We start from the raw sequence: 23,996 nt of genomic DNA, 5'->3' as shown, positions 1-23,996 counted from the left end.
TTATTATGCCTGTCTATGTGATGCCACAACTCATTGACAAGCAGAACATTCAGGCAGTGCTGTATTTGCTGAGCCAAATATCTACTATTTGGAAGCATCTGGGTATTTCACCTAATTTTTTGGTTTTCTTCCAAATGCTTGGCATAAGAAAAACAGAGCCTGTGCGTCTCTGAGGGAGGCACCCTTTTCTCTGGACCTCATGTTTGCCCCGTCTGTGAAATGTCCAGTAACGTACAGTTCCTCCCCACTCCCCGTGTGTGCTCTGTTCTATGTTGTTCAATAAAGAGCATTTGGAGAAAGAGGAGGGTCAGAATTATATTCTTCAGATGGAAGGAAAGAAGGAGCATAGAGGCTCGGGTTCAAAGGATTTCAGTTTATGTCCCTGTAGAGAATAGCCCCCTAAAAACTCTGTTTATCTCCCCCAGATACCATGTGATCAAAGTGACTTCACTGCCCAGGACTAAGTAGCTCTTGGAAGTAAAGAAGGAGATCTTTCAGATTGCCCAATGAACACCATGTGGCTTGGCCATTTTAGGTTTTGACAACAAATCAAACTGAAAAGAAGTTTCTAGCGTAATTTTCCTAAGTATCCACTGACTTGTGTTTGAAAAAGATACAACTGGAGATTTCTTCCACAGTAGCTACATATATTATCTATGCCTTGACATCAGCTGGTTATAGTCTCAAGACAACAGGATGTTTCTGTTCTTAGCAGGACACAGACACATACTGGGAAAAAGAGACATATATCATATCATTGACTCAAGGTCAGCTCACAGCCAACAAAATACTTTTCCTCATTAAAAGAACAGATTGTGGCTATCCCATTAAGAATAGCCTGTTCATATTCTAAACAGGCACTTAATTCTTAGGCCGCATTAAAGAGGGTATACAGAACATGGGGAGATACTTGTCTTCTCTGTCTTCATGGTCAGAGAACATGTAGAGTAATATATTTAATCCTGGAACCAACCATTAATTGGGTCATTGACAATTATATCCAAAGAAGAGTAAACAGAACTAATAAGGATTTGAAAACATGTCATATAAGAAGTAAAGGAACTGAGGATGATTTACCTAGAAAAGGAAGAAAATGGGCACAACATAGTTTTTCAAATATTTGAAAGGCTGTTTCATGGAATAGGCACTACTTATGCTGTCTGGTTCTGGGGGGAGAAACTGGGAAGTTAGAGGAAGGCAAAATTTGTCTCCATAACATTTCTAAAAATTATAACTGTACAAATATGAAATTGGTTGCTTCCTATGAAATGATGTATAGCACGTAGTGGATGGTCAATAAACATATCTTGAACGATTGTTAAATAAAAGTGTAAAGAATTGGACCAGATGCTTCAAAGGTGTCTTGCAATAAATTGTGGTCATTGGTGTTCTTCCAAAACATAGTTTCTGTATGCTGGAAAGAATGGAAACCAGGGTGTATTGGTCGTGTGGCATTGCTGGACATAAAATATGGTGAGGTTCCAAAAATGTTTGGTTGTCAATATGTGGTGAGAACTCTAAAAGTTTTAAAAAGCACAGTAAATCACTCATTTGCTTACATCCTGCCCATAGCCCCGTAGCACACAAAGAATAAAATTGACCTCTTTATAGTGCCCTTCATGACAGAATATAATTTGACTCCTGTTTATATTCAACCTCATTTTGTCCTAGCACCCACTCACTCCCTCACTCACTTTCCCTCTCCTGGCTTCTCTAACCTTTTTTCAAATCCTCTTATTCACCAAACTCATTCTTACCTCAGTGTCCTCGTATCACTCTTCACCCTGCGTGGGACACTGCTTTCCCAGTTCTACTACTCCTCACTCCCTCCCTCCCTTCCTTCTTTCCTCCCTTCCCTTTCTCTTTCTCTCTCTCTCTCTCTCTCCTTTTCTCTCTCTCCATCTCTATCTCCATCTTTCTCTCCTCTACCTCATTTTTTTCACCCCATCATGGTTTACTCCCACTTCTTCTCTGACCACCCTCTACAAGGTGGGACACTCCACCTGCAGTTACTGTTTACCTCATTACCCTATTTATTTTCTTCTTACACTTGTTCCTATTGGAAACGATCTTATTTATGAATTTGTTAACTTTAATTATCTGTCTTCTCATGTTGACTATAATATTCAGGATAGCAGAGATTTTCTGTCCCTTGTTCATTGATGAACATTTTGTCCCTTTCATAGTGCTTGGCCCAGAATAGCTGTGACTGCAGGAAAGAAGGAAAGAAAGATGGGAAGGGAGAGAATTTCACATCTTGGCTTTGATTTAAGGGGGTTAAGTTAAGTTACTGAAATACCTAGAACTAAGGCAGCTTCGCTTATTAAGAAGTTCCTCTTCCTGGCCTATAGTGACAGCATGAAATGGAAGCTCCACTGTAGGGTTCAACCTCGCCAGAATCTGCAAATGCACAACTCTGTTTTCAGGCATGAGCTGTTCGCTGGAGTTTAGCCACGGACATATGAAAGGTTAGAACTTTGCGAAATATTCATACTTGGGCTTTAACAACAAGGACAAAAAATTTATCCAAAGCATCTGATTTGTAGCCAACTCAATTTTGTGACGTTTAACTAATGTGTAACATACTATATGAGTCTGTGTACTTGACACTTCAGGCTGAACGTTGTAATAGATGGTGAATAAGGAAGCATCCATGAAGAAAAGGGAAAATCAATAGGCTTATTTCTCTAAAGAAATATCTTAGACCAAGGCTGTTTTGTTTTATCCTTTTGGCAGATAATTTAAAATAATTTGATGCTCAGCCAATGGATTTCAAAAAGTTTTTAAAGCACAAACTCAGCATCTAGTTAATTCAAAAACAAATTATTTCTGAGGCTACTACTGATAGGTCTAGGATAGCTGCAGGGTATACTGTTTTTTCCAACATTAACTTAGTAGCTGGAAAAATATCAAGATATATTTTCTAAGGCTTTGGGAAGTGTTATTTCACTTGCTCCTGTTGATTTCACTGTTATTATTATTCCTGAAAATGTATTGCGTATGCAGTGTAGAACTTGACTCTGTGTCTGCCAGGTAGAAAAACTTCATCTTTGTGCTTAAGGATGTTATTATTGGGGAATGAAAGACAATCACACAAAAACATACGTGGATTTGTGTAGAGATGCAAAGAACATTATCACAACTTTGGTTTAAAAGAGAAGGAAATTATATAAGCAAACACATTGGGGGAGTAATTAAGGGGACTTTGAGTCTTCTATTCAGGCAGACTCTTCCATTTACTGGATTATTTAGAAGAGAATCAAACGGAGTAATCTCTAATATGTCTGGGACTCTATTTTAAGGTATAAGCAGGGTTTTACTATAAATAACATTCTTTTAAATATAACAAAGTTCTGTAGCCTTGAGGAATATGATGTATAGTAAGGTTCAGGTCTGTTTGCAAATATCCTGGTCCTTCTTAGGCACGATAAAACTTTATCATGACAAAAGTTCTGTAATTCTCTGTCAGAGCCGCATTAAATGTTTTAGACAGCAGGGACGATGGAAGGAAATTGAAGAAATAATCATAGCATAGTACCCTAAAGGAATTAACATAACTCAAAAATATTCTTAATTTATTCTCAAAATTAATGACTTTGTGGAAACAGGACTAGGTCTTTCAATTCGACATTAATCTTTAAACCAAGCACAAGTTCAGCTTACACAAATAACTTGTCCATGTTAGCTGAATTAATGATTTTTTGACCAACTTAATCTAATTAACCAATTATTTGACATGTGAAAGATAATTATTATTATTAACAGTCTGCTATTAATATTAACAGATAGTTATTATTAATATTAGCTAATCTAATTTCATCTATAGCATTAGATGAATCCATGAAATTACCCGAGTCCTTGTTCTTTGGGGTCCCCCCTAATGGTGACTAGGGAATTTAGGGTGATTAAAAGTAAAAGGCCCAAAACAAAAGATCTGATTCAGACAGTCACCTCATTCATACCACTACTAATCCCATCACCTCAGCAAAGCCTCCAAATTACTCCCTTGTGCCTGCACCCCTCAGGCTTCCATCATGGTATAGTTTCCCTTTGAGATCACCACTGATGGTCCTTTTAAAGCTGATTTCACCCAGGTAAATATCTCAGACAGATGAGAGGATGGCAAGGGCAACATGAGTCACAAATGATGACTTGCCTCAAAAGGGCTGGTCCCGAGTCTGTGACATCCCTCAATAGATTATGCTTCTAAGGAAACTTACAGCGCTTTCCATGTTTTGTTTTGTTTTGTTCTTTTACCCAGTACTCTGCCCAACCCTGATATCTTGCACATTACAGAAAGTCTGAAAGTTTTCTAATACTAACTGACTTGATGTGAACACCCAAGAATAGTGAACAGTCATGCCCAAATAACTCTATATGGTCAGTAAGAAGCTTTAGTTACTTTTAAAAACAAAACTGTATCCATAAATATGTCTATATTATAGAGAGCTCAGAATAAGTAACCATTATTCATACGATTGTGGAGGCTTTTTTCAGAAGTGTGTGAAAGAAAAGAAGCTTGAAAATAAATACTGGCAATGACATAGCTTGAAGCAGCAGTAAGTAAATGGCCCCATGCAAAAAAACAAAACTAAACTAAACAATCCTGCCTTGTTTGATTCTTTTCCTATGTTTTACTATACTCAGAAATATTCATCCAAAAATATTATCTTGTATGCATCCTTAAATGTCTAACCTGCAAACAATTATTAGTATGTTATAATTGATTTGTACTGTGACAAAAGAAGAGTAAACATACAGCTTTTCTCAAGAATAATTAATCGAAAATTGTAAGTAAGTATCAGTACTGGTATGATGTTATACTTCCTTTTCATTGTGCCTTGCTCTAGAAAATATATATTTAATATGCATGTAAAATGCTTTCTTGGCAGGTGGTCAGTATCTTTCCAATGAAGAGCACATTGATGGTACAGAATAGAACTTCCCTTCCCCCCTGAAGTAGAAGACTACCTATTATTCAGTGTCCTTTTTGTCACATTGAAGAACAGAGAACTTTTTATTTTTTCCAAGAAATGGCCTTTCAGATTCAGTAACAACATGTTCTGTTCCTCAGGAAATAAGAGAAGATCGAGATAGGGTGCGGCTAGACTCGATGTTGTTGCTGATCATGAAACTGGACCAGCTTGATCAGGACATTGAGAACGCTCTCAGCACCAGCTCCTCTCCGTCCAGCACACCAACCAACCTTCGGCGGCAAGTCCCTGTGAGCTTCCCACTTCCCACTTCTTTGCATATGAACGTGATGTCTCTACTTTGTATAGTCCCTCTTGCAAATGAAACATGTTGGATGGCCCCACTACCCACATGGGACCCTGATAGTGTTCCATAAATGTCACTCAAATCATTCTAGGCTTCATGCAGAGTCCATAAGAGAAGTGTGTGATTCAAAAGAAAATGGTTATTACTAGACAGGAAAGAGGGTCATTTTGGGAAATTATTTTGCTTCCTACTGATCAGATTCTCTTCATTGTCATTGTTTTCCTAATTGTTGGTCTTCCTTGATATGCTATAAATGCCATTAGCAGTGCTCTGTTGATCTTGTTTAGTGTCTTATTTCCAGTGTCCCACAAATTTACATTGCATATAGAAGATGGTTAATAAATATTTGCTGGACAGATAGATGAATGGTTGGATGGATGAATGGTTTGTTGGATGAATGTGTGGGTCGATGAATGGATGTATAGATGGGTGGGTGAGTAAGTGGATGGATGGATGGAGGGATGGATGGAGGGATGGATGGATGGATGCTGGTTGAACTAACCAAGCATATTACAAAAAAGAATTTAGATGAAATCAGCTTGAGAACACTCTAAAATTCACTTAGTGAAACACAATGAATAGGACAGAGGTGAAAATTTTATTCTACTGTGCATTAGTTTCAAATAAGATAGACACTCCTATCAGATTCTAACACAAAATAAAATTTAGAAGACATAGATTCCAAAATGTCTATACACTTTACATATTTAATATTAGCTTCAATTAAATGGCTTAGTTTTTGCAGATCTAGCAAATGTGATGGTAGAATTTACTTATAATTAAGCCATGTATTCCTTTTCAATTAATCTATCACTTTTGATATTCAGTAATCAACACGTTAATTCAAGAAATTGTGTAATTACCTAAGATCAAAGGGGTGGAAAATGTTATATATATATATATATATATATATATATAAGCACCTTTCAAAATAGAACTATTCTGTATCAAATTCTTTAATTTGTATAGTTCTACTATTGATTCTGAAGTTATTCAAAACTCATTCTGACTGTGGTGCAGAATATTTAAAGTCAATAAACAAGTTAAAATAATAGCTAACCTAAGTATAAACGAAGTATTAATACTATTCTAGATGCGTTATGTATGTTAACACAATCATTCCTTACAACATTGTTCAGATGAGTAAAAAGAATAGAGACAGTAATTGTATGTGCCAGAGCTGGCACAGAAGCCCAGCCAGTCTTGATCCAGAGCCATGTCACTCAACCACTATCCCATACTGCCTTTCCTAGCTGGATATAATGGAAATCTGATAGCTTGAGCAAAAAACATTTTTGATTAAAAAATGAATAGATATGAAATTAAATGCTTTGACCTAGAAAGCTGGTAGGAATGACATTTTTCTTTTAATAATTTTTCTTCATCCTTCAGGATTCATCTCAAATGTTTTCTTTACAGTGAAGTCTTCCCTAAATCTCCTTCTGTCTTCCCAGACAGAATCGCTTACTCCTTCCCTGGTGCCGCCATAGCGTCTTGCATATACTTTAGTAGGACAGGCACCCAGATGGAGGAAACGCATTGAAAGTGATCTCCTGAGGCCAAAAAGAAGGGATGTTTTCTCGTTTACATATGAAGGGTGTAGAAGCTTCAAACTCATTTTCATCAACACTTTAAAGCCCAATTTTTCAATAGGAGGTGCTTCTCAGTACTTTTGCCATTAATGTAGGTGTGGAATACATTTTCTCTTGAAAGTTTTCTGGTGTGAATTGCTGATCTCTCCCTATCTCTTTACTTGCTCCCCTTTTCCCTCTATATTGACCTTTCCTCAATCCCATGTATTTAGGGAAAAAAGCACAGCCCAGATTTCTGCTAAATACAACTCCATATTGTTGTCTCCATCTCAGAGAGCAAAACAGCCCTTACCTGCTAGATATGGTTCTTTGTTGAGTGGTAAAGACAATGCAAAACAAGAGCCAAGGTGGGTGATGATTAGGGATTTGTCTGCATCTACATCTCTGCCTCCATTTAAAGTGTAAACTGGATTTTATATTGCATGCACTATCTCATGGACCATCACCACCCTTGCTGAACAAGGGTTAATTCTGTAAATAAAGATGTATTTCTGAGTTTTTAGTTCAACAGATACTTGAAATAGGCCAAATAATACAGTAGAAACATAAACTTTGGAGTCTGCAGGCCTGAGTTCACATGCCAGCTCTACAACTGAATATCTGAGAACATAAGAAAAGTATTTAATTTCTCAACTTCAGGTTCATGTAAAAAGAGGAGACATTGTTTCCTACTTAATGGCTTGTTGGGAGGAGTAAATGAAAGAACACGTGTGAGATGCATTGCAAAGATCTGGCACGTGGTACATATTTAGTATTTGTTAATGCCATTGGCTTCTCTCATGTGCTCACTCACACCAGACACTGGGTTAAAGGTAAATAAGACATAGCCTGCATCCCTAGAAACTTCTTTTTGTGTCTGTGTTTTTCTAGGTTGTCCCTTTTTCTTTATTTCTGTTCCTTGGTATTTAAAGCTAATTTTAACATTCTCTCGTCATCAGAATTTTTTCCACATGCGATTTTCATTCCTTTTGATAATTGTACCATGGAATAAGTGGATTATAACAAGTAATTATGACCTTGATTGTCCACCAAGGAGTACTGTCCCAGATTCAGAGGAGAAACCCCCTCTGCCACACCTTCATACTCCACTGTGAACGTACAGTTTAGCAAGGAGGGCAAGACATACAATGAAACAGTGACCTCAGTTTGAGATTATTTGTAAGAAAATGCTGGAGTGAGTTCTACATATAATAAAGGGGGTAAAGAATAATATGGGCTGGAGTCTTTAAGAATAGCTTCAAAGAGAAAAACATATTAAAATAAGGGTAGATGTAAAAATGTATAGAAGGCTGCCTTGATAGAGCCTGACAAGTGAGGGTCAGGCAGATCTGAGCTTTAATGTCAGCAGCCCTGCCACAGAACATGAATTTGGTCAAGTTACTTGCCATAAGCTTTGGCTTCATCATCCATCAGGTAGTGATAATAATATCTCCCACGTAGAGTTTGTGAACATGGAAACAGAGAATTGCTGTACAGTATTGTCTTTAAATGGTAAAAAAAAATTTAATATTTATTATTTTACCTCAGAATTCTTGTATTGTTAGAAGGATGCAAGGTTACCCTGTTATTTGCCTAATCAAATCATAAATAAGAAAGCAAAATTAGTGCAAATGATTTCTGATAAACATAAATGTAAAATATAAATGGCTTATAAACTACCTGCTACTTATGATTATGCATTTGATGTTTATAAATTGCCTGCTATTTATGACTATCCATTTGATGTTGATTCAATTTGAAATCTTAATGAACCATTTTTCTCCTATGGTAAAATGTAAAATGTCTTTTCCGTGCAAAAAAAAAGAATAGATGACCCTTAATCTGAAAGCACTCAGGGCATGAGAAATTTGGTTATGGTTATATGTTTTACACACACACACATACACACACACACACACACACACACACTTAAAGAATTTAGTATTATGTTTCATATTTATTATTGTTATGTATGTCTTTTATACCCTTTTTTATGTTTGTTTTCCACTTTTTTCTTTTCTTTTTTTTTTGTAGCTTTATTGAGATAGAATTGACATATAACATTGTATAAGTTTAAGGTATACAATGTGATGATTTGATACAGTTTTTTGTGCAAAATAATTACCACAGTAAGGTTAGTTAACACATCCATAAACTGGTATAATTACAATTGTGTGTGTGTGTGTATGTGTGTGTTGAGAACGTTTAATATCTACTCTTACAACTTTCAAATATATAATACAGTGTTGTTAACTGTAGTCGCCAAAATGAAGATTAGATCCTCAGAACTTATGCCTCTTATAACTGGAAGCTTGTACCTTCTGACCAGCATGTCCCTATTTTCCCCACATTCCAGCCCCTAGCAACCACCACTTCACTCTGTTTCTATTTTGGCCTTTTTTTTAGATTCCACATATAAGTGAGATCATACAGTATTTGTGTCTCTCTGTCTGACTCATTTCACTTAGCATAATGCTCTCCAGGTCCTTCCATATTGTTACAAAAGGCAGAATTTCCTTCTTTTCTATGGCTAAATAATATTCCATTGTATTTATATACCACATTTTCTTTATCCATTCATCCATCTATAGACACTTCAGTTATTTCTGTGTCTTGGCTATTGTGAATATAATGCAGCCATGAATATAGGGGTGCAGATGTCTCTTTAAGACAGTGATTTCATTTCCTTTGGATGTATATGCAGATGTGGACTTACTGGATTATATGGTATTTCTATTTTTAATTTTTTTTTTTTGCGGTTCGCGGGCCTCTCACTGTTGTGGCCTCTCCCGTTGCGGAGCACAGGCTCCGGACGCACAGGCTCAGCGCCCATGGCTCACGGGCCCAGCCGCTCCGTGGCATGTGGGATCTTCCCAGACTGGGGCACGAATCCATATCCCCTGCACTGGCAGGCGGACTCCCAACCAGTGCGCCACCAGGGAAGCCCTATTTTTATTTTATGAGGAACCTCCATACTGTTTTCCATAGTGACTATACTCATTTACATTCCCACCAACAATGCACTAGGATTCCCTTTTATGATAGCTGTTCTGACAAGTATGAAGTGATATCTCATTGTAGTTTTAATTTGCATTTCCCTGATAATTAGTGATTTGAGCACCTTTTCATGTACCTGTTGGCCATTTGTGTCTTTGGAAAAAATGTCTACTCAGGTATTTTGCTCATTTTTTAATCAGATTATTTGTTTTTTGCTATTGAGTTGAATGAGTTCCTTATATATTTTGGGTATTAACCCCTTATCTAAGTTTTGCAAACATTTTCTTGTAATTCTATAGGCTGCATCCTTCATCCTGTTGATTGTTTCCTTTGCTGTGCAGATGCCATTTAGTTTGATATAGTCCCATTTGTTTATTTTTGCTTTTATTACTTGTGCTTTCGGTGTCAAACCCAAAAAATTGTTGCCAAGACCAATGTCAAGAAGCTTTTGCTCTATGCTTTCTTCTAGGAGTTTTACAGTTTCAGATCTTACATTTAAGTCTTTAATTCATTTCAAGTTAAGGTTTGTGAGTGGTGTAAGATAGGGGTCCAGTTTCATTAATTTGCATGTGAATATCCAATTTTCCCAACACCATTTACCGAAAGGACTATTTTTTCCCTGTTGAATATTCTTGGCCCCCTTGTCAAATGTTAGTTGACTGTATATGCATGCTTTTATTTCTGTGCTCTCTGTTCTATTCCATTGGTCTGTGTGTCTGTTTTTATGCCAGTACCATACTGTTTTGATTACTACAGTACTATAATTTGAAATAAGGGAATGCGATGGCTCCAGCTTTGTTATTATTTCTCAGATTGCTTTGGCTATCCAGGGTCTTTTGTGGTTCCATACAAATTTTAGGATTGCTTTTTCCTATTCTATAAAAAATGCCATTGAAATTCTGACAGGGGTTGCACTAAATCTATAGATCACTTTGGGTAGCATGGACATTTTTCACAATTTTAATTTTTCCAATTCAGGAACATGAGATATCTTTCCATTTATTTGTGTCTTCTTCAATTTCTTTCATCAGTGTCCTGTAGTTTCTAGTGTGCAGATCTTGTGCCTCCTTGGTTACATATTAATATTTGTCAGTTTGGTTGTTCTTTCATAAAACAATACTTATGAGCATATTCTAGGTGCCAGGCACTATTCTAAGCCTGCGGAATGTATCAGTGAACAAGACAGGTGAAGCCCCTGCTCTTGTGATGCATAGATTCCAATAAAGGGAGATAAAAAAGATTTGAAATAGAAATGAATGAAAGGTAGATAGATGGTCAGATAGAGAGATAGATACATATGTACATACATAGGTAGAGATGATGGATGGATATTGTTGATACATGGTAGATAAACAAGGTAATAAGATCGTAAAATAGAAAATGATACACTGTGGAGGTTGAAGAGAGGAAAATATTTTAGCTTGAACTGTCAAAGGATGCTTCTCTGAGGTAGTGATATTCCAACTGAGAGCTGAGTGACAAGAAAGGGACAGCAAAGGGAAATACTTGGACAAGGGACAAGAAAGGGCATAGTCCCTGCCATAAACACCACCTTGGTGTACTAGGAGGACTGACAAACAGCAAGTATGGCAGAGCATACAGAAACAAGAGAATGATAGAGCATAAGGCCAGAGAGTCGGGGTGCAGGGTAGATGATATTTAACCATATGGGCCATGGTGAAGTTGAGATATAGAAAGAGTGGACATAAAGATTATCAAATCATAATTTTCTCAGGTTAACATTATAGAGTGATGTGTGCCTTCACTCCCTCCCCTTTGCATTCTCCTCACCCTTGCCTTTCCTCTGTGTTCTCACGTATAACACAAAGATATCATTTGGTAAATTAAATGCACAGCCTTTGGAGGGATTACCGTGTAATTGCACTCATTCAACAGACACGTCTTATCCACATACTGTACACTAGTTGCTCAGAAGGCATATGATGTTAATAATAACAATATTTACAGTAATGCCCAGCATTTAATGAAAATGATTATGTGCCTGTTACATGCACTTTGCATATATTTTGCTTAATCTTCATAAACCTGTACGAGTGCATGCTATCATTACACTCATTTTCAAATGAGGGAATTGAATCACACATGACAAAGTGTAATTCCTGCCCTCAAATAGCTTATAGTTCGTTAGATAGACATACACTTCAGCTAAATGATTCCAGGCTATTATGGTAGGTGTCACCATGGAGATCTGATGGGAACATAGAAGAGAGTGAGGTGAGAAGAACTGAGAACTGTCTTTTCATTCGACACTCATAACCCTGTTGCAAGAGGGAGGTAGAGTGAGTTTCTCAAAGTCACACAACGAGCAAGGGTTGTCTATGGGCTTCTTCCTCCTGACTTATTGCAGTGTCCCGGCTAGCTGCCCCTACTGCCCTTTCCAATGCACAGTCAGCTGTTAAATGATCAAAGTAGTTTGCTACCTCTTTTTCAGTATTTACATTTCAAAATCAGACCCTGTGAAGAGTACAATTGTTAATATAAAATAATGCATGGTTATGGGTGACGTGTCACTGTCTGTTGTCATAACTCTGTGGTGTGTCCATGTGTGTTGGGAGAAGGAGGAGGTGGAAAGGTGTTGGAGGTGGGAGAAAGGCATGTAGAGAGTGTGGACATGCCCTTCATATCAATGCATTTTTTTCATAGGATCTGGAATCAGGATCTGAGAGTGGAGCAGATAACACTTCGGTAAATCAGACACAAATAAATCTGTCTTCTGACACCGAGTCCGCTGACCTAACATCTTCCACCTCAGTGGCCAGTTCTGGAACCAAACCCAAGTCTATGGTAAGTTGTTAATTATAACAGTCAGTTTCCACATGAAGTGTTGATTATCTTCAGGTAAGAGTTGATATCTCATCCATTCAGTTTAGAAGAAATACTCTTGGATTCTTAGTTGCAGTGACTTGATAGTACTTAATTAAATACAGCCCAACATATGCTGTTTTTTTGTTTTATAAATGCTTACATAAGTACTTTACTAACATAGGTCATTGTTCCAGAATTATGCAAAATATGGTGTTAAATTTTATTACTGGATACTCAGAACTTGAAAGAACCAAGAATGCAAAATGTAAAGATGATTCTCCCTGTATTATTATTCTGACTAAATGGCTTACCAATGGGAAAATTAATGGATGGATGGATGGATAGATAGATAGACTAAAAAGTAGAGCTATATAAGATCACACACATGATAAGTTTTATGTGGGTATTAAATGACATAGCACATGTCAAGTGCTTAGTGAAATGCTTGGCACAGAAAAAATACTGAAAAGATGTAAGCTACTATTGTTACTATTATGATGCTTCCTAGACTTTACAATGCTACCAGAACAAATGAAAAGGAGAATCCCTACATGTAATAGTATTGCACAGTGACTTGTGAATAGAAGACATTTTCCTTTAAGTAAAAAGTTGAACTGCAACAGGAAAGCAGTATTTGACTCTAAAGGTAACATTTATGGAGGAAGTAATTACTACTTCAAATATCTAAAGTCCCAGCAGCTCCAAAATAACCTTTCCTAGTTTAGTGAAAATCATAGTATCGTATTATTTTTTAAATGCCCATGTTAGCTTAACACAGAGAAACAAGTTTGGATTGCTTTTCTGCCTGTCTTTAAAATAAAAGGGAAATCTGAAATAAAACTAAAAAGAGAAAACTTGAATTTAAAATGTAGTATGTATGTTCAACTGCAAGAATATCTAGAGTATTTTTGATGGAATAAATATTTATTGAACACCTACGATGTGCCATGTGTTATGCAAGATAAAAAAGACTTGGAGAGCAATAAAAATATATTCTCTGTCTTTAAATATCTCACAGTCTAGCAAGGGAGGGAGGCTTGTAAACAATGAAATGCAATGACATGCTGTATGGTAGTGCTGTATATACAGGAAATAGGAGGAACCAATGACATACTACCCAATGCTATTTTGCAGTACACTGAAAAAATAGGGTCAAAAATAATGTGTGCCAATGAGCAGACTGCAGTGACGTGTTGCTCTTCTTTTCCACAATCGCTAGAGAAGGTTGAAATGCAAAATTCAAATATGAAACTCAACAATCTCATTTTACCATGTTCTTATTAAGGGAAAAGATAAAAGCCTCTTAAGAGTTTTAGCTTGGGGCTTCCCTGGTGGCCCAGTGGTTGAGAGTCCACCTGCCGATGCAGGGTACATGGGTTCGTGCCCCGGTCCGGGAAGATCCCACATGCCGCGGAGCGGCTGGGCCCGTGAGCCATGGCCGCTGAGCCTGAGCGTCCGGAGCCTGTGCTCCGCAACGGGAGAGGCCACAACGGTGAGAGGCCCGCGTACAGCAAAAAAAAAAAAAAAAAAAGTTTTAGCTTGAAGGTTTGGGAACAATTGGAGCATTGGCTTTTTGAACACTGGGGACAGGTGTGGGGCTGACATATAAGAAGTAAGTAGAGGGACTTCCCTGGTGGAGCATTGATTCAGAATCCACCTGCCAATGCAGGGGACACAGGTTCGAGCCCTGGTCTGGGAAGATCCCACATGCCACAGAGCAACTAAGCCCGTGTGCCGCAACTACTGAGGCTGTGCTCTAGATCCCGCGAGCCACAACTACTGAGCCTACGTGCCAGTTACTGAACCCTGTGCACCTAGAGCCCGTGCTCCGCAACAAGAGACGCCACTGCAGTGAGAAGCCTGAGCTCTGCAACGAAGAGTAGCCCCCGCTCGCTGCAACTAGAGAAAGCCCACGCACAGCAACGAAGACCCAATGCAAACAAAAATAAAATAAAGAAATAAATGTATTTTTTTAAAAAAAGAAGTAAGTAGAAAGGAAGGTGAATTCCCTTTTTAAAAGGTATTTATGCTTAAATTAGCTTTTTAAAGCACCTTCTATTGTCCCTAAGAGTGTTCTTTTCACTCTAACATTTATTCTGTGTTCATCTTTTACTTTAGAATAATTACTGTTGGTATCCACTATTTCTCCCTTGAAACATACATATTTTAGAGTGTAGTCACCTTATAATTTGTAACCATTGCTACAACTCTGTGTGCAGTTCCTTAGTCTTTTTTCAATGCTCCCATGCTTATAAATGTGGTCAATATATTTCCATTGAGCAATGTACGTATTTTTATGGTAACCATCTTCAGTAAAGTTTTAGAATGAGAAACATAAAACCATCAGTTTTCCTAGGGCTTTAATCCCTTAGAGTACTTTATAATGGGTCCTTTTTCAAATTGTTCATGTTTTGCCATATCAGTTGACCAAAGTATTCACCCCACAGGCAAAATTAAGAAATAATTAAAATCAGTTGTTGAACAGAAACATATTTTTTCATGCACTGCAAATCAAATATTAACTGAAAAGTTGCCAACTTGGAATAAAATCAGAAGTGAAGATGTATCCAGCTGTTTAGGTGTGACCTGGGCACACGATCACAACTTCGTAGTGATGCCACAACTCACTAGTCAGTGAGTGATGAGAATCATTATGCAATTGACTCAGCCTTGAAATACAATATTCCACTTCCAGACACCCAAAACCTATTTAACACATCTTGATCAATACTGCAGGTGGAGTTAGACAACTGGAAATGCAACTCTGTTCAGCTACTGAACTCTAATTTAGTCAAATTCTCCAACTGGCTACAAGAAGTACCCAGAGGGGAAGAAAACACTCTGCTATCAAAGGCAACTGACTTTTAGGAAATTTCGTAAAGAAAATGACCATTTAAAAAAGTAGCTTGGGAGACTGGGATTGACATATATACACTATTGATACTATGTATAAAACAGGTAACTAATGAGAACCTACTGTATAGCACAGGGAACTCTATTCAGTGCTCTATGGTGACCTAAGTGGGAAGGAAATCCAAAAAAGGGGATATGTGTATACATATAGCTGATTCACTTTGCTGTACAGTAGAAACTAACACAACATTTTAAAACAACTGTACTCCAATAAAGATTAAAAAAAAAGTAAGCTTGAAAAACAGGCTTTTGTGTTGGTGGAAGGGCTGCTTTAATATGAGCATGTGTGTGTTTTATTTTTTGCTGGTTTTGGTGTTATTATTATTTTGAGTATTTCCTTTTTACTAAAGTTAGAAAGTAAGTCTTGAGCCACGGATCAATTTTATGTTTTTAGTTTTTCCTGGGTTAAAATATTAGAATGAAGAATTTTACCTATTTTTATGAGATATTAAACAGACACTTTTCCCCTCAATTTGGAGCTTTGGGAATAATGGCAGCCTGGCTACTTTGTGAAAAGAAAGAAAACTCTAGTATCCTACAGAGCTGTTCTTTTCACTATGAACTAAAATTTCAATTTTAATATTAAGTAGAAACATTAAATTCAAAGAACGCCTACTTCTAACATCCACCTAAAATGAACCAGCCTTCTGCTCCATAGTGTCACATTTTTACAGAATGCTTACTTTCATTTCAGAATTATTTAAAGTTACATTTGATTTGCTGCTATGAACCTATTTATAATGGTGACTGACTACCACAAATATTTGGCTTTCCTTTTGTGTGTAAGGTCTTTGGATTTCTAAGTGCCAACTTTTCAATAAGATTTCTACTTTTATATTTATTATTAGAAGGGGACCAATGAGTAATCTTTAGATTTTTCATAAATACTGTGTATGTATCATGCTGAAAATTGAGCATTAAAGTAGATTTCTGAAATGTGTTTGACACAAAAAAATTTAAAAGTTAAAAGGTAGGATATCCACTACCAAAAAACGCATTAGTAAAAACAAGGTCTGGTGCTTAATGCCAAAAATATCATCAATTTCTTTCTTAAATTCTTGGTTTTGTTCCTTTGAGGCAGTCTCATAATGCCTTTCACACTAGACACTTCTGCGAACAACGCACGTGCAGTCATATCATTTTTTATACAGTGCTTTCATTCACTGCAGAGCAATATTCTGACATCCCTCTAACCAGGGTACTCAGTTGCTTGAGTTGTCCCTGCATTAATTAATATAGGGTTGTTACATGAAAGATTTTAAAGCTGGGCACTAAAACCCCACAGGTTTTGTTGTGGTTGTTATTTTTCTTAAAGATACTGGTTAGTGTAGGTGGTCATTAAATTAGTATTAATCATACATTTGTGAAGAAAGAGACCAAGGCTGAGATAAGAAAAACAACATATTTTATTTGTAAAATAAGTACTGGAGGAACAGGGAGGGTGTTCTGCTGTGTATAGTAACATCAGCTTCATAGAGAAGACAACCCCACTAGTTGCCATGTGATAGAATTCTAACAACCAGAATGAGAACCTCAATCATTTGGGCATTTGGGAACCCCAGCTAGATAGTTTTGAGTGTATCCTAAACTATCTAAAGGAATGTTGGAAGATACTAGCATTCATATCAGAATGTATTGAATGTTGGAATTATAAAATAACCCTCCTTTTAAGATGTTAAAAAACAGCAGAAATTATTAACCTTCATTATAGTAATTGCTACAAGATGGAAAAAGACAAATATATATTATTCCAGCTCAAGTTGGCAACAGTAGCTCTAATTCCACAGACCGAATACACCCCTAATCTTTTCATCATTACCACCAAAATATCCATGAGATAGATGAGGGTGGAGACAGCAGCTCATGGAGGGGGTGGGAGCTGAGGGCAGGCTGAATGCCAGAGACTGCCAACTCCTCCCAAGAATGGTTCAGAGTAAATCCTGCCTAAATGCTGCTGGAGTGTGACCGAAATAAAGCTTCAGGAGTATGTCCTGACTGCAAGGTCATGATCGTTTCTAGATGACTTTAAAAAAGATGGTACTCCAATGCCACAGTCAACCTGATATTTTAGCCTCTTTTACCAACAATTTCAAAAATTGCATGGTCAGTGTAACCTATTGTTGAAGAAAAAAAAAACCTCTCAATGTGACTCTGAAATACAACTGTTTATGCTATAGTCAACTTAGTGAGACACTTACATACAGTCTATTATCTTTCTCCCTTCTGGCATGATGGAAGCAAACAATAACTATTGGGTCTGACGTTCACTTGTCAATAGTATTGTCCTCCCAAAAAGCATAAATATTTTGAAGTGGAGGTAAAAAGGAGGGTGATGACGTTGTGTATGAATTTTGACATTACGTTATTTTTAATGAATGCTGTTAATGTTTAAGTCATTTAAAAACAGGATCGTATTTTTTTCCTTTTTTCACCCAATGAGATATGGTCTAATCTGCTATGAAACTATAAAATGTTGTTGGCATTAGTCCCAATTATACAGCATATTAAGGAAATTAAGGCTGATTCAAAAAAGAAGAGAAAAACCATCAGAGGTTCCTCATAATTACTTTCAGTGTAAACCAGGTTTTATATCTAAATGCAATCACATATCTCATACATGTGATCATTTAGCTGAAGTCATTATGCTTGTGACATATTAAATGGTAGGCACTAAAATTGAAAAATAACATGTAGATTCAGGAGTCCAAATCACATTACTCTCAACTATCATTTAAAACGCAATTCATATGCAGAATTTTAGTAGGTCCCTATTTTGTTTTACCAGGATAGTCTATATTTTTGCTTAAGTGATTATCAGATTTTTTTAACAAAGCTAGTGATTTTCTCTAATGCTGCTCACTATTTAAAACAAAATAAAGGGATAAAACATTGTCTTTTTTACAAATGGGAACTGCAAATACTCCTTTTTACTGAACTCTTGGGGGGAAAATGTTAGGTAACATATAAAATTGACTAGAATTTAAAGAGTATTTCATAATGTCACATATGATAAGTAAAGAAAATAGCATAGTAAAAGGAAAAATGACACACATAGAATTCTTAAAGTTTAGTCTGAAGCATCAAAAAATTTGAATTAGTACAATTTACCACTTTGCAAACAAAAATGTAATGGTCTTAGAAAAATGCCTTTGATTGTAATGCTTTTGAATGTGGCAATTTAATTTTGACATAGCCAAGCAATAACATTAAAGTATGTGGATTTTTAAAGAAGTATTTATTCACTAAGATCCTCATTGTTTATGAGAAAGAAAAATAAGCCAAATCTTATAGCTTTTTTAAGGAAAATTGAGCCACCAGAGAGCTGGGGAAAAAATGTTTCTAAAAAGGAAATCATTCTGTGATTATTATAATGAGATATTTCTTAGAATTCTGATTCTAAAGTGTAGAGGATTCCATTCACATATTCTGGATTTTGAAATAATAAATATGTAATTCATTAACTTTGGGCTTTGAAAAATAGAAACATTTTTCATAACCATTTGCTTTTCTATTTAAAATTATTCAAAATTCTCTCATTTCTTGTGTTTGAAGATACTGATATCTGTTTCCAATCTATTTACATGTTAATTCATGATAGTCTTGTTTGGGATGGATTTTTTTTTATTATTATTTATTTATTTTGCGGTACTCGGGCCTCTCACTGTTGTGGTCTCTCCCGCTGCGGAGCACAGGCTCCGGACGCGCAGGCTCAGCGGCCATGGCTCACGGGCCCAGCAGCTCCGCAGCACGTGTGATCCTCCCCGACCGGGGCACGAACCCGTGTCCCCTACATCGGCAAGCGGACTCTCAACCACTGTGCCACCAGGAAAGCCCAGGGATGGATTGTTTGATCTCCACAATAACCTCCTCACTTAAGACTTTTCACTCAGAATCTAGGAGTTTCATTGTGCCAAGAATAAGTACAACTTGCATCCAGATATACTGATCCTTAATACTAGAGTCTGAGCACATGATGTTTAAGTAATTTTTTGAGTTGGAAAAATTGTTTTTCTATTTTGTTTGTGTTTCATTTATAATAACCTGGCTAATTAGACGTCTGGAGCAGAACTCCTGCAACCAAAAGAATGATGGGGAAAATGGAACCTAAAAATGAGAGGACAGTAAGAATTGAACAGATTCCGTTAGGGCAAGAAACAGTAAAAAAAAATAATAATCTCTGCAACCTAAGATTTGGTCATATGAATAGTACTTTTGTATGTTATCATCATTACAATGAGGAAAATTTAGTTTTTCCATGTGCTGATGTTACTTCTCGAATCCAGCTCATATTTTCATCCAAGAGAAATAACAACTTCCAGTTATTTCTGGGCAATGTAAAATGGCAAGTCAACGGCATGCCACATCACAGCAACCAAGAATATAATTCATAGCATTGAGCAATAATAATAACCCATAAGCCATTTTCACAGAGCTCTCTTCATCTCAAACAGAGTTGTCCCCAAGTTCTAATTATATATTTAGTGTTTCCATTCTTTTTCTGATTCCCTACTTTGATTCTTTGACTGATAATTAATGCTGCCCCTGGCATTTGGTGGCCTCTACCCTCACTTCTTAAAGACAGTTAAAGTCAGTTGAAATGTTTAACTGGGGATTCCGTGTGAATATTCAGTAGACGTTGTACAAAGTTTATACAGAGGGCTTTTGTGACTATAGTTTTGAGCTGTCTGCCACATACCAGATTTCTAAATGAAAAAGTAAAAACAGCAACCAAGCATTTGAGTATTCTGAATATCACACATCTAAACAGTTGGTGTTGTAACAAAAATATGAAGTGTCATTTACTCTTTATCTTCACTCTTTATCTTTTTCAAGGCACAATCACTTGAAAAATATCAATATGCTTGATATTCTGCTTATTTAATGAGAATTTTATATGCTAGTTTCTTTTTTTGAATGAATGAATGGTTCATATTCCTTAGATTATTGTTGCCACTCTCACTTTTTAGTGATTCTCTGTTCTTTCCACTGTGACAACTTGGTGTAATCCAGGCAACTTCTGAATTAGTAAACTGCTTCAAAGGAAAATCAATTGACACTCATGAAAACAGCTGTGTCCTTTTTACTGTAGATTGCTTTATCCATTTTATTTTGTTGTTGTTCTGCTGATTCATGTTGAAGGCCCTACCTTTGTATAAATGCTATAGTAATTTACTGAATGGGAATTTACCACATTAGTCATTCTGTGAAATGCAGAGAATCATACAAATAGGCAATAATAACAATAAATCAGTGCTGTTCGGATTGTGCACTCTGGGCACCCCCAGAACTGCCTTCCTCTCCCTGCCCCAGCCAGACTTATTTACTTGTACCCCTTTTATATATTGGCCTTCTGAATAAAATCCTCTTTGATCGATCCATAGCATTAATTTTGTTTAAATCCCAGACTAAACGAATTATACGGGTGAGGAAAACGTTGGAGAATTTTTTCTTGGGTCCAGATAGCCTCTGATTTCCAAGAGCATCCTGGCGAAGTTGCCTCCAGAACTTCTCTGTTGCTAGGGCAACAACCTCCGGGTGCCAATAAGAAACAAAGAAAGTGGGAGAGAGAGCAGACTCTGGTTCGGAGCAACTCGACTTAGCCTGGGTCTGGAATTCTGCTGAAGCAGATTATTAAATTCTATATTGCAGACACTGAGCTGTAGATAGATAGTTCTGCATTATTTTTTACTGTCTATTGGGGAGAAAAGTCAGAATTTTAAATAACTTTTAATAGATAAAAACATTTAGAATTCAGAACTAGTAGAATTTCCACTTAAATGTATTTCCTAAGCAAATATTAACTAAGTGTTAAATTTTACAGTTTGAATTTTGTGAATATATCAAAATCGTGCAATTATTTTGCTACTTATAGCACATCTGTAGTTTTTTCTGTATTAAATACAATATTATATAACACTATGATGATAGTTCTACAAATATTTTTATCTGAATTTCTAATATCCTCTTATGTAGTTACATAGACTAAAAAGGGCTTGTATATTTGTTAAAGAGCAATTTTTTTGTTTCTAATATTGAACTTTTAAAATATTTATTAGAGCACCTTAATTTAATCAGAATGTAAAGAAAAATATTGTTATCCATGTGTAATATATCTAAGTGATGTATTCATGTCCTTATGAAATTATTCCACTTTTTATTAAACAAAAGCCTTTCTAATTAATAATGTAGCTGAACTCTAATACTATTAATATTGTGAACATTAATGTTATAAAACTCAATTCTTTTTTTTTTTCCCAAAAAACTATAAGAACCCACTATGGCTATGTGTAAGCAGCTGTGCTGGACACTGGGATAGAATTTAAGAAAAAACAGAGGGGGGAAATGACATGATTGGAATCTTTGGAATCAGACTCCGGGACCAGGAATTGGCCGGAGAAGCTTTATTGGTGAGTGTTCTTGGGAGACAGACATGCATAGAAGTGAGGAAGGCAGAACTGGTCAGACAGCAGAGTTGGCTGAGCTGCAATGCAGTAATAGTTGCAGCCTCAGCTAACTCTCTGCAGCTCTCTGGAGCTTGGATGGCCCTTCAGAGCTGTCCCAAATTGAGACAGGGAGGCTGGATCTCTGTATCCCTGCACTCTTAGGCTGCCCCTAGAAACTGATGTAGTCTTGAATGAGGCAGTTCCTGGCTGTCAAGGGCATTTCCCAAAGAGGGAAACAGATGTAACCATTGGCAACCACTATTCCCAGGAGCAGGGGAATCGGCCCTGGAGGGGGAATCTGGGAGTAGCTCTGCAGTCTCCACCACACATGTCATGGCCTTCACCTTCATGGGGAGCACTCTGTGATGTAAGCAAACACGTGGTTATGAAAAGATGTAATAAGTACCAAATTAAAGTTATACCGAATCTAAGGATTAAATGTTTAAGAAATGTATTAGTTCTGTTAGAGAAGATGGGAACCCTTAGGTAAGACTTCCCAGAGGAAATGACAATGGAATGTGGTCTTTAATAATAACTAAGAGTTTCCCAGGTGAGGAAAGGGGAAAAGGAATAGAGTGTAAAAAAATCAGAAAACAAAAAAGCAGTCTCCTCACGGCTTATTGGTAATTGAGTAAAGAATGGGGTACATAACTCTACCTGGCAGAAAACGTATCTAGAATAGCCTTTGGGCAAGTTTGTGGATAACTTTCCATACCCCATCCAAAAAATCTACTTTAAGGGAAATGCGAGGATGGCTTTTAAATAAGAAAACAAAATGATTTGATTTATGTTTTAAAGAACTAGAACTCCACAAGTGCAGGAAAAAATGGAATCAGAGTGTAGGGGGTCTAGGAGACATTGAAAGGAGCCAGGAAGAGCAGATAAACTTTTGTGACAATGATTTAGGCCAGGGGGAGTGATGACCTGAAGGGAACAACAATAAGGAACAGGGAAGATACACTATTGGAGGTAGAACTGATAGGCTTTAAAAACGGAGCTTTTGCAAAAAAGACGAGAGAAAGGAAGGATTAAGTGTGGATTCAAAATTTGTGTCTTGGAAAAGTAATACAACGATAGGGTCGTTGTCTAAGATAAGGAATAAAGAAGCAGAAGTAGGTATGAGGAGGAAAAGCAGTGTTTTTTCTTTAAATCAACCTTATTAAGATAAAATTTACATACAATAAAATGTACCCATTTTAAGTATACATGCTTCCAGGATGTTTTTGATAATAATGGAAAGAAGGAAAGACGGAGGCTAGCAGAGGAAGTTTTACTGAGGGAAGATTTATCATCTTTTCTTGCACTGTTTAATTTTTTTAGGAATGTAGTCTTGTTAAACATGTACCACCTAATGGAAGAAATCACAAAACAAATTAATTTTTCCACAACAAACACCCATGGTAGCTACTTTTCTCCCTCCCTGCTTAGACAAAAACTTAGGGACTCTCATGGCTCTTTCCAGATATTGTTAAGTAACACAATCATTTTAAATTCCAAAATATGGAATTTTTGGAATACTGCTGTCTTGAATCAGAAATGAAAAAGTTCTGTCCCTATAATAATCAACATTTCAGTCTTCCTTTTCTGTAAGGCTCTCCCTCTCTTCTAGTTTTGTTCTGCTAAGGCAGGTGTCTGCTTGCAGCCAGGGAAGATTGGGGGTGGAGGGTTGGCTTCCTTTTCTAGCTCACCACGTACGTCACTTGCCAGCAGCTGTGTCGGGGAGGTGAAAGGGAGAGGAGCACAGAGAAATCCTCACTGGAAGAGCATGAGTGCTCTGTGGGTCCAGGAGATATTCAAGGATCTCTCACCTGCTGTATCAGTTATCTTTTGCTGTGTGAAATATCATATTTAAACTTTGTGGCTTGAAACATAATTTATTACTTCTCATGGTTTTTAGTAAGTTCGGAATTTGAGAGAAACTCTGGTTTAACTTAAGGTCTTTTATAAGGTTGCAGACAGGTGCCTG

At 36.8% G+C, this 23,996-nt stretch overlaps 1 protein-coding gene across 1 annotated transcript in view; it reads left to right on the top strand.

The window, feature by feature from the left end:
* Positions 1-23,996, top strand: part of DLC1 (DLC1 Rho GTPase activating protein) — a 475,727-nt gene that overhangs the window by 182,040 nt on the left and 269,691 nt on the right. The window contains exons 3-4 of the mRNA XM_024765029.1: positions 5,075-5,224; positions 12,513-12,653. Of these exons, the coding sequence (XP_024620797.1) occupies positions 5,075-5,224; positions 12,513-12,653 (291 nt within the window). The remainder of the gene's footprint in view (positions 1-5,074; positions 5,225-12,512; positions 12,654-23,996) is intronic.

Source organism: Neophocaena asiaeorientalis, unplaced genomic scaffold (assembly GCF_003031525.2).
Source record: "Neophocaena asiaeorientalis asiaeorientalis breed wild unplaced genomic scaffold, Neophocaena_asiaeorientalis_V1.1 scaffold14, whole genome shotgun sequence".
Lineage (NCBI taxonomy): Eukaryota > Metazoa > Chordata > Mammalia > Artiodactyla > Phocoenidae > Neophocaena > Neophocaena asiaeorientalis.
Note: the sequence above shows the minus strand (reverse complement) of the source record. Positions and strands in the feature narration are given on the sequence as shown.